This window comes from Palaemon carinicauda, chromosome 20, assembly GCF_036898095.1.
Source record: "Palaemon carinicauda isolate YSFRI2023 chromosome 20, ASM3689809v2, whole genome shotgun sequence".
Classification (NCBI taxonomy): domain Eukaryota; kingdom Metazoa; phylum Arthropoda; class Malacostraca; order Decapoda; family Palaemonidae; genus Palaemon; species Palaemon carinicauda.
This window is the reverse complement of record NC_090744.1, coordinates 31834250-31846683: the sequence shown is the minus strand read 5'-3', so window position 1 is coordinate 31846683 and position 12434 is coordinate 31834250. Positions and strand designations below refer to the sequence as shown.

The 12434-nt window shown below is 36.9% G+C and overlaps 1 protein-coding gene across 10 annotated transcripts in view; it reads right to left on the bottom strand.

Moving 5' to 3' along the window:
• The window catches only part of LOC137660261 (protein transport protein Sec31A-like), a 129140-nt gene that overhangs the window by 79197 nt on the left and 37509 nt on the right, over positions 1-12434 (bottom strand). For 8 of the 10 annotated variants that reach the window (XM_068395020.1, XM_068395011.1, XM_068395016.1 and 5 more), the window contains 5 exons: positions 12402-12434; positions 11028-11173; positions 4905-5075; positions 4393-4533; positions 3908-3994 (listed from right to left, as the gene is read on the bottom strand). The exon at positions 12402-12434 is cut by the window's right edge and continues 139 nt beyond it. In XM_068395020.1, the coding sequence (XP_068251121.1) occupies positions 3908-3994; positions 4393-4533; positions 4905-5075; positions 11028-11173; positions 12402-12434 (578 nt within the window). The remainder of the gene's footprint in view (positions 1-3907; positions 3995-4392; positions 4534-4904; positions 5076-11027; positions 11174-12401) is intronic. The other 2 variants (XM_068395017.1, XM_068395018.1) reach the window with 1 other exon arrangement.

The following is a 12434-nucleotide window of genomic DNA, read 5'->3' as shown; positions in this document are numbered from 1 at the left end:
TCGTGTATACATCAGGGGCGTGTGAAAACCACTATTCACAGGCTGTCTTCCATTTAAATAATTCCTTCATCAAAGAAAACACACTTGGACCACGCCACCGACACCTAACACGAGCGCCCTCTAGGACATCCTTCTGTTTTGGACTTGCTCGCTTAGTCGTTTTGTTTGTGCTCTTGGTGTTTTTTCCCGGTTTTGGCTTTAATTCTTTAAATAACCATTTTCCCTATTATTTTTTTCACAAAAAAATCATAATCAATCTAATCCAGGGGTAATAAATAAAATTTCCTAATAACATCTAACCTAAGAAAATGTACCATCTCAAAGCAAGTATAAACATTGCAAACTTTAAATACAGTAACTTGATAGTTTTCCTTGATTTAAATTGTTATAAAATATTTTTGTTTTTCAAAGGGAAATTATTATGCTGAGATAAGATTACTAAGCTGGATTTATACTTCATTCCTTGTGGCCTACTTGTTTTATATATGTACATCCCTTATCATCTTCAACTATTTGTATAGAAATATTTCTTGCTGTAATATGTTAATATAGAATACAGAATATTAGCTACCATCAACAAAAATTGTGCTATAAACTAAATACAGTACAGTACAACAGAATAGGCTACTTAACTAACATAAGACATAATTGTGTTTCACACATGCCAGCTTCAGTCATGCAACTTTAGTATATCATATTAGAAATATTTTGAGTTTATCAACCCTCTTTACTTCATTTAACTCACTTTATTTGGTATAAAAATGTACAAATAAATGCTTAATTTTCAACTTAACTACTTGAATTGCTAGAACCCGAAATGTTCAATTTCAAGAATTAAACATTCAACAGACCGAAAAAACATGCATACTCAACATGAAATGAATTCCTTGATTTGTAGAACACTTTTAAAAATGTAATGCAATACTACAGTACTACATACATCATTAATAGCTAAAAAATTATTCTACTAGTGCTAGTAATTGCTTACATATTTTCATGCATTTTGCAGTCAAGATCATACAACAGCCTGGACTTTTTATCAAATGATAAACTGATGACCATATGAACAGACGGAAGGATCAACAAGAAATAAATAGAATAAAGTTTACAGAATAGTTAATGAAAACAATTAAACAAGACAATAGAGGAGCAGATGCCAAAAGAGCATATCATATATATACCTTAGAATGAAGCAAACTAAGCATATAAGATAACAGTAAAAGTCAGGCGGTGTAATTTAGGCTGATGCCTTACGTTTACTATAAAAGTCCGCATCAATCTGAATTGATGTTGACGACTCAATAGATTAATTTTTCTCAGTAAGCATCACTCTTCGACTATGGATATGAATGTCTGCACAGATCCCGACTTCTAGTGAGCCCTGCATGACATAATGTAGATGGTACTAAAGGTGCATTGCTCTGTCACATTTTATCCATTTCATTTGGTTTCTTCCAAACTAGTTGTCCAACTCTCTTAACTTAACCTCATTCAGATTTTTCCTTTTCTATAAAACAAGTATCTTCCCGCATGCCACATAAGCATTTAGAAATGGAACTGGGTGGTCTTGGTAAACTACTGTAATTTAGAGTGATAATTAACTCCTAAACAAGGATTGTAGCAGTTCTAATTATTAAAAAACCACAATAAAGTATCAAAACTTTTAACAAAAGTATATGATATACAGTATATCATCTTTATATCAGATGTGACAAAACCTTAACCCCTTTGGTAACTTAACCTGCAAAGTAGTTTGAATTACATATTTACTATGCATTAATAGCCAAATAAGTATAACAAGACAATAGCCTCATGTATAGGGTACAACAGGGCTCACATAAAGGGTTTTCATAAAGATGAACACATGAAACTTAATTTGCCGGCAGAAATTAAAGTTCTTTTTCCCTCATGCATAGGGAAACTTCTCATGCCATGCATGTGTTTAATAAATTTCACCAAGCTTTCGTTGGTACCTGCACAACTTTTTTACCTCACACATGATCAAGAATAAAGGGTATGGTACCTATTGGCTGGAAAACCAGTATGTATACTAATTTTTTAGGGGGCAGCTGGGATTTTTAAATAATGCGCAAGATTTTTTGTAAAGCTTGGTAGAACTCAAAATGGCAGTGAATTAACAAAGGAAAATTTCCAAAAGCATAGCAAATCTTTCAGATTTGACTAATCTTCTTTAACAAAATTCCTACTTTTTCAGGCATGCTAAGGGGCAGCAAGTCAACTGAGTAAACAGTGGTGTCATGGTTAGGGATATGAGTACTGCATTTCTGTTATATGGTGGGGAACAGCCATGATTAAGAAATAAATTTAAAAGGCTGAAAGTATAGCTGAGGGTTCCAAAGAGACGCCTGTATTGTATCTCCAATACTGTCTAAACTAGGCCAAGAAAGGTAGAAATGCTACGATAGGGACAACTTGGGACACAATTGCACGTTTATGCAAACCCCTAGTGGTTTAATGCAGTACTATATGGTACTTTTATATGGGGTGACACATCATGATGCATAAAATATTTTTCATAATCTAGGAAAGTCCAGTTTCAGTATATACCACAGCTTTCTTCTGCCGAATTACTTGCCAACTACTTAATTCATCAATATATAGTCTTTGAGGTTTAATACTTTTTTAAAAGAACAAGCATTTTGTCACTGACACCTCATATACTGTATATTAGTAATATTGATATACAAATTGTACAATACCTACAGAGTGGGTCAAATATATTTCTTGTTGTTGACATAAAAAAAAAAATAAACATTTCATGAATTGACACACCAAGAAAGTGAGCTAAAAGGGCCAATAAACTCAAACTATTTCTAAGAATATTCCAATATACATATTGCAGCTCCTCCAGAGGCTCTCTTTATTGCCAAAACCCTCAAATTTATATATAAAAAAGTATTTTTCATTCCTTTTAATAGATACATACACCTAGTTAAGTAAGGGGACACACTAGCAGTTAATGGTAAGAAGCAATGTGCCATGGGCTCTTTGCTATTTCAGTTTCAAAGACAAACTATTCTCTATCTTACTGACATCACAAGTGAATGGGGAGGAGGGTGGGCATGTATATACACATCAGGCGAATATAAAATTTTATAAATTAAAATTCCATTTGCTACTTTGAACCTCCCTTGAAGTTCATATTGACTCCGAGGATTCTTCATGATAATGTTCAGAAACCACCAACATAGTATGCCATTAAGCTGCTGCTAAACTCTTTCCAAAGATAGAATTCAACAAAAATACAAAGATGTAGGTGTACTCCTAATATCTTGAACCTAAACCTTCAAGGCTTTTTTAAGATTTGAAACTACAACAACAAAGAGACTCAGGTCATTTTGCTTCTTACCATTAACCACTAGTATATCTCATTACTTTACTGGAGTGAAAGGAAATAAAATGAGAAATTTTAAAATTCTAGGGGTAAATTTCAATAAACCAAGCTTATGGAGAAACAATATGAACATAAAAAATCAGCATTTATCAAATTCACAGAGTATCTAGGGCAAAATAAAAAATGCAAATCTTTTTTTTTAAACAAAATAAAAAGTAAACTGATATGCACTTTTGTTTTGCACTGCCCACAAGAGTTTCCTGAAACAGAATGGAAAACTACAGGGAAAACCCTAGGTTGACTAATAGACGATTTCTATTAGTAGTTGACAAAACAATTTTAATACTCCTTTATTGAATCATCATAACCTTTTATTCATATGTTCAAACAAACCAACTCTAGGTTAGAAGGCCAATATAAACAAGAACTACAACAGAAAATAATCAAAGCTTTCAATATAATTAGTATAAACAGGATAAAAACAAGTGTAACCAAGAAATATAAAGCAAAATGAACCTCTAATAAAGATCTAGCAAATCAAATACAGTATACCTGCATTGGTGGGGGGTGGTATGGCTCATACTGGGGTGCCAGAGGTGGACCAGCATACATGGGACTGGTGGCACCCCAACCTTCACGCTTCAAGTTACAAAGAAGAAAAGTAAGCACAATGCTGAACATACGCAAACATACTGTATTTCAATAGTTTTATTTGTAATGCATTTGCCACTCAAAAATTTCATAAGTACTTCGCTATTTTACAATGTAGCATAATCCAGAAACACTTTGAAGTTAAATCTTTGAAATCTTAAAATATAAATAACCTACTTCAATTAGCATCCTAAAGTTGAAGGATTCTTCTTATATTTTTTTTCCTATTTTAATGTTTTACAAGTAGTGACACCACCAATATCTATCTTAAAAACTAAGAAAATGCAAGAGCTACCATAAGGTGTACATCAATCAAAACTTTCACTTAATTTTCCCGAATAAAAAGAAAAACTAAATTTTTTTCTATAAAACTCCTCGATCCTTACCTGCTGTTGCTGATAAGGAGTTGATGATCGTCTAGCACCCAATGATGAAGAACTAGGTTTACGTGCATGCTGCTGATGTGTATTACCTGTAGCATACCCAAGAGCTCTGTAAAGGCGGTCACGAAGCTCAACCATTTCACCCTAGAGACAAAGAAGTGAACATATAAAACTGTATTAAGAAAAAAAGACTTGTAATTTCAAAAGAATAAAATTATTCATGGCTATCAAGTTTGAGATAAAGGTTTCCAGGTGAAATGTCTATTTTCTTAAAACTTTGCACAGTTCAGTATTATGAAAAGGAATAAAGTCCACAACAATATGAACACCTTAGAAATTAGGAGAAATAATGTTGAACTTTACACAAAAAGTGGATTGGAATTATGTAAGGAAAGTAGAGTTTAAGGTCTCTTGTAGATAGACATACATCAATTCTGATTAATTCCACCTTGAATATTTCAGGAATACGTAAGTTTTCCTGCCAAACTTTGACATATTAATTCAAATCAACCCACCTGTGTCGCAGTGTTCAAATAAGAGACTGCTGTGTTGAGAGTGCCCTGGGCAGCAAGCAGGGATGCATATTGACACAATAATGAGCTTACAGTATTACCCTCGCTCAAATTGGCAGTTCGACCAGCTGCTGACAGAGACCGCTGGAGAACCATGATCACTTCTACTAGGTCCTTGAAATAAAAATGAAAAACTTATAATACAGTATAAAGAAATTTTTTAAGCAATATTTTTTTTATTATACGGTAAAATATAAAAAGTAGCACATTTGACTACCTCAAATGAAGCATTGTAGTGGCAGATGCAACAGACCCTATAATTTCAAGTCTGAGCTACTTTGTTGACTGTAAAGGTTTTCCTAGGTAATCTTGTATAAGAATAAAAAGCAATAAAATTTATAAAAAGTTATGAAAAACAACATACACTCATCTGTTCATTAATTCATATCTCAAGCTAAGAAGGAGATAGGCAGACCCATTTTGGTTTGAATGATTAGGTAATGGTACAGTGCTTCATACATTATATGTATCTTATTCATATTGACAAAAAATATATTTGAATGCAATCTAAAAATAGGAACAAATGGTTGAACTTTCAACTTCATTATTTATGGAACACATCAATATCATACATGATAACAGGTTTCACACTCCTGTTACACTCCCTTAGGCAAAAAAAAAAATATTTAAAATAAAATAATTTTAATACTTAGCTGATAAAACTTAGCTGTGATAAAAATTTAAAATAACAAATCTAAGCAATTTGTATTTTTCTTAACTTTACAAACTTGACACCTTTAATAGGGGTATAACTTCAGCGAAGTCGGAAAAGGTCGTCAAACTTTTAACGGCTATCAATGGTTGGCTGTCAGTAGACACTGCCAACCCAACAGGTACCGGGTACAGCAAAGTTCACTTTGACCTTTAACATAAGACCTGTGGGGTGGTTGAAATGGTCAGTGCAATTTAAAGATCTTCAGGTTTGTATAGTTAGGAAAAATAGAAATCACTTTAAAATTTGTGATTTATTCCTATATGTAAATCAGACAACCAACCTTTAATAGGAGACTTATCCTTAGGAGAGCAGAAGTCCCCCTATAACAAAACTGGCTGATTAACTAACCAGGGAAATGTTAATGTAATTTGGTCCTCTAAGAGCAAAAATCACGACTCCTGTCTACTTCCTAACTACCTGAACCTAAGTTGTTACAGGTATTAGGCTAGGTTCCTACCAGGAAACCTTTCAGATATTTAGTCTGATAAATGAGTGTTCATACATTCCATCAATCCTAGTAAGGATGAAGGAGATACTTCTGCTTCTTCTTTCCTACCGTTATCCCTACATTAAGGGGTTGGTTGCCTGATGCGCCCTAATAGCATCAGGCATGGTCAACAATTTGGCACAGTGTATTCATGATCACGTGCCCTTGAAGTCGTCAGCCACAGTTATTGGCGGTGGGCCTAATCTTTGACTAAACAGCCCAACTGCAAGGCAACAGTTTCCACAATTATTGGTAGTGGGCCTATCCTTTTGTTAAAAAGCAAGACAGCAAAGCAGCAAGTCCTGTCTTTTTAGTCACTTTCTACAACATAAAGGATGTACGGTGGTAGTATTCTTACATCCCTATCACAGGGTGAAATGGAGGAGATACTTCAATGCAATACACTTGTAATGGAAATTTAATAGGCAGCGAAGCTTATCTACATCTGCAGCTCGGTCCAACAACAGTGGCAAAACTGTTGCACCAAAAGGGATGAAATAAAGGAAAACTGTCTAGTCATACTTATCTTTCATTCCTAAACTTATATCTTGACTGCTATCTTGGAGGAGTTTCTTGTCCTGTGAGGGAGCAAGGTTTGCTACATAATCTGTTGAGCAAAGACCACAGGTCCCAGGGTAAAATTATCCAAAGACCTTTGGGTTTAAAGTATCCAGAGACCTTTGGGTATAGTCCAAAGGTAGTGGGTAGTGGAGCTTGCTTGGTATTTCTAAAGTCTAGCCTTCAGCACTTGCTCCACAGATAAATTCTTCTTGAAGGTTCGGATAGAACCAACATTGCTGATTTCATGAGCCCACACTCTGGATTCTTGGTTATTGAATTCTTAACCCTTTCAGTGCTGAGGAGTAGCTTTTGATGCTCTGGTCTGAGGTACACAGTTCTTTTAAAGTACTGTAGTAGCCCCTAACAGGACATAAAAGTAAGTCATCCCGATCACTGGTCACGACCTGGAGAGAGATGGAGAAGGACTTGAACCGGGAGTTGTGGACTGCGGGGAGATCTTCCATCCCTTGAAATGACTCTTGGCCTGCAAGATGCCCTATATTCACTTACCCTCTTTGTTGAAACTAAGGAAAGCAAGAAGACAGCCTTAAATGTCAGATCTAAATCTGAATCTCTCCTCAGGGGTTTATATGGCGGACGCTTGAGGGAGCTGAGAACTCTCATGACGTCCCACTTCAAGAGCCCGAGTTCTCTAAGCAGGCAAGACAGCTCGAAGCTTCTCAAGAGCATGGAAAACTACCATGAGGAGGAGAGGTCTAGGGCCTTTAGTCCAAAGACATGGCTGAAGGCTGAGCAATAGCCTTTCACTGCAGAGAATGACAGGAGTTTCTCTCAGAAGAACATTAGGAAATCGGCAATCAATTACAAAGAGCCTACAATTGCAGAAGAAGGCCAATTTCCCCTGGTAAACAGCTGCTGAGGACCTCCAAAAATATCCAGACATCTCCTGTGCAGTGACTCACAAAATGCCTTTTACTAAAAGGAGATGCTAGATTATCGCCCTCCGTGAAAAGCCACAAAACTATGGTAACTATTCAGAAAGGGCTAATGATGAAGATTGGGCCATAGGGTACGTTAATTCTCTCAGTATCTCGACGTGTAGCATAAGAAAATCTGTAAACCATTCGGCGTGAGGTCACATGGGAGCCTGCAGGGGCATTCAGATATTGGCAGTTGTCAACACACATGTGATGATCTATTTTATCAGGAAGAAGGGTGGAAATGATTTAGCAACCATAGTGTTCAAGTGATGTTGGAAGGTGTGTTTTATTGCTGCCAATGGGTCTGTGATTAGTGAGCAAAACACTGGAAGCTCCTTGCTCTGCCAGGTGGCGAAAACCTACGCAAGGAAGGAGCAACCACCCTTTTCTAACCGCTTGCACCTGGCGACTGAGTATGTATACTACTACATTTCCCTTGCTTGGAATGAACCTCGCTGACAGCTCTGAGTTTTTAAATGCCCAAGCATGTGCCTCCTTGGCCAAGTTGAAGAGGAGATCTGCTTCTTGATGCAGGCTATTCCAGTAGTGTTTTCACTCATCAACAGTATAGAGTGCACTATCAAACTCCATTATTAAGTTGCAGAGCTAGGATCAAAGATTGCATCTGCCATAGGATGATATACATTTTTCTTCTCCGGACCACAGACCTGAGGCAAGTTTCCTGCCCCTCAGCCACCATTCCAGATAATTTTTCGCCTCTGGTTCTCACAGAACCAACAGTTGGGGAAGATCAGTAGCAACTGACCAGTGATTCTTAAGACCCCAATGTAGCGATCACTGCTGGAGGTAACCATGGGGTATGAGCTTCTCCAATGCAGAAAGAAGTCCGAGAAGCACTGGATGATCGTTCGCAATTTGTACGATCATTCCGTGATGGAACATCATGGAGAATGCGCAAGAGGAGATCAGAAGGGCAACTTGTGAGGTAACAGAAAGCCTGGAAACCTCAAGTGTGGTGACATAGTTTAAGGACTCTTAGCGTGTGGAGACCAGTTAAAAAACCTGCTAAGCTGGGTTTTGCTTATGTCGAGCGTGCACATGGCAATTGTACGTGTGGCTAATGATCTCATGGAGAGGGTGGGCAACTTGGAGAACCATGATCTATTTGCTCCTCAAGTCTGCAAGAAGGTGCCTCTTGATGTCCGGCTGAAAGAGAAGAGCGATCCAAAGTTTCCTATCCATCTTTCACAGGTTTCTATGTTTGAGATGGTGTGATCAAAGCTTTTTGAGAAACTTCAGAGGCAGGAGACAGACAAGGGCAGGTACTAAAGTCCTGACCAACAGTGCTAGTACTTTGTTATCTCATTAAACTGAGCGCTGGTAGCAGAAGCACGATCTACCGCACTTGTACCAAAAGCCTTTCCCAGGTTCAGAGTGTGGTACTGCACTACTCGTACCAATCCTGTGTGCTTTGCTGACCTCACCTTCTTGGGGGCAGCAGGCATCATGTCAAGAGTATTGGCAGGAGATGAAGAAGGTGCAGGAACAGACGAGATGACAGGGGAAAGCCATAATTTACCTAGAAGTCCTTGAGAGGGTCATCAATAGGCAACACAGCAACAGGAGCACTTGAGAGAAAGGCAGGGGTTATTGTCCTTACTGGGGAAGACAATACAGTAATCCTAACTCCTTCAAAGCACTCCAGGATGGCAAGGCAGATTCTCCATTCTTACAAATTCCTATGGAATACCCAGACCCAAAGGAGCATTTAGGAGACACCGCAGGCTTATTTCTCGAAGGGAAGTAGAAGCCATAGAATTTCTTCCGAATCAGCTTCGCCACTACCAAGTCAGATGCCAACGAGTCCCTCTGAGACTTGTACTTTGGAAATGCCACACACTACACTCTTCACAATAGGATGTCTATGAACAGACATGCCCCCAGGAAAAAGAACAGAATTGATGGGAATTTACACCAGCTTGCTCATATACCGGCCACATCAACTGCTCGCTTTACCTATGCAAAGCCACGTCTACTTGTAGCCATCCAAAATACAATAATAAATCACAAACACACTTGAAAGTAAAAAGAAAAGAGATTAATTGGCCCGATTAAGGCCACAGCAAAGTAAATGTGTACAGAGCTGCGACTGAAGTCAAAGTGAGGTTTGCTCCAACTGTTGGGTTGGTGGGACCTACTTCCCATCAGATGGGCAACTATTGTTCAAGTTGTATAAAGTTTACTGGCTGATCATACTCCTATTAAAGGCCAATGGTTTGTAATACGTGTAGAACAAGTAAAATTTCTATATTGCATTATGTGTATGTACAAATAAATTCTGATAACAATGAGTGCAAACTTTTTTCCCCACTAGTTTGGATGCAATGAAGGAATATCTATTGTGTAAACAATGCCATACTCAAGCCACCGCCATCTTGATTTCTCATTCTTCTTTCTGTTGAAGCGGTGAATTTTGATCACAGTCAATTCCCTATGACACTAGGTATTGACTAAAAACCGAGCCGAGAGCTTTTTTTCAGTTCACTCTTACGTCTAGAAAAATTATAGCTTTTATTTTGAAAGCATGTATAGATTTTGAAGTGCATAGGCTAATTTCAGTAATATTGCTTCCTAATTCAATTTCAAGTTCATCATAAAGAGTTTGTTTACTAGTTTGCTTTAATCGCATAATTGTAGGGTTTTTCCATTAAAATTAAGTTTGTTTTCTTATTTAAATATAACTATTGTTGGTACTCCAGAGGAAAAGACAAAGAATTATGGAGTGTTGTAGTGCAGCTTAAAATACATGACCTTTCCCTTTCCAAGCTGGAATCTTAAAATTACAATACAGATTTTCTCTCTTAGCCACACATCACTCATCCTTGGGAAGGCAACCAGCGCATGTTCTGCACCCAAATTGTTGGGTAGAAACTTGGCTCAGTGGTCCACATGTACATCGATCTCCCAAATAATTTTATCCAAGTTGTTTGCAAGAAAATTTTGAGCTTCTTTCCCACTGCATGGTGTTAACGTTATTGACTTTCATATATGGTAGGAACTTGATTAATGTGATTACCCAGGTATGTCTTCTTTATTCTACATTAGTTTTTGTTAAATGATACAATAAGAAGTTGCTATTAGTGACTAAATCCTCATACCCAGAGAGCCATATGCAAGGTTCATAAGTGCAAAATGTGCAGGCTACAAAGAGTATTTCACAATGTTTAAGAATTAAAACAATTACCAATATTTTAGATTTCTTTTCTTGTTTCATTAGCTGACAGCGAGAGAAATATATTAAAATTTTGTTTGTTACTCTAATGTCGAGAAGCACGCACCTTAAGCATCTGTAATAGCTATGTGGCTGATATGTATGATTCATAAAAATATAAAATGGTTACCTGCAAATCTGCTGGGTTTGTGCTAGGTCGGAGTTTTAACCAACATGCCGCAAACTTGTCCAAACTTCCAGCCATTACATAGCATATCACTGCTGATGGTAAGCAATCAGGATTGCCTTCTGCTTCTAAACGTTCTCCAAGGGCCTCTGTAAATAATTGAAAAACAATTTATGATAATTTAAGGACCAATAAATTTGAACTACAGCAAAAACCTTGTCCTAAAATATACAAAACCTATGAAAGACTCTTACAAAAATATATAATAACTTCATGATGAAAGTACTCTATTGTATGGAATCTAATAAAATGACCCTATATTTAATAAAAGACTATACAACATTCCTCAATTTATCCAACTGCTTATTCTTCCACTTACGAAATAACAGAATTTTAATGATAAAATTAATTTCCACACTAGCCCAAGGTTCACGACTGCCTTCTCAAATCTGGTTAAATGTTCCATTTACCATAAATGTCTAAATATTTCCAATCTTCTTTCACTGTAATAGTCTTGGCCCCCTGGTGGAGTATTAACTATACATGACCTTGCATGGCAATAAAAGCACTTCGGCTCACCTTCACTGCGTTACTCTTTCAGTCTCAAAGTCAGAACATGTTCATCATGTTTAACAGCCTCTTGACCTCACTAGTTAGTGGGGAGGTAGGGGGCGTGATAAGAACATAAGACATGTATAGAAACAATAGATCTTGTTAGAATAACATTTATTCTTATGAACCTCCCCTGATGCTCATATGGCTAAATACCACTTTCTGATGGATGTGGAATAGTAAAGGAAAGAGATACAAAACTGACCTTCAATTATCTGAGACACTTCTTCAATAAACACATACTAACAGTAATAACCCTAAGTTAATTAGTCTAACGCAATAACTTGTGAATCCTGATTGAGATAATTTAATACTGAAAACCCATGAGGGTCTAATTAAAATCTTAATTCATAGGAATTTAATAACTAATATTTAGATTGGATTGGATTTATGGATTTGGGGTATATAGCCCAGCACTGGGGCCTATGAAGGCATTCAGAGACCAAGTGTATTGACTGTAAAACCAGAGTGTTACACTGTTAGAAGAGGTTGGACAGTAAGATGGAAGAAAGGAAGCAAGAACGAAGGTAAAGTAGCAGAATTTATACCTAGTGCAGCTATGGGATGATGGAACACTGCAAAGACACTTAGTAATGTTTCAGTGCACTGATAACACAACCCATTACAGGGATTAATAATATTTACTTTCTGACAAATAGCTAAAAGGACCTATAGCAATTAAGACAGATACATGGCAAAAATTCCTCCTTTTCCCTTCTACAAACAAATGAATGTCTAGAAGACAAAAAACCTTAGTATAATTACCTGCTAAGCTTGGGAAGGTTTGATCATCTGAGT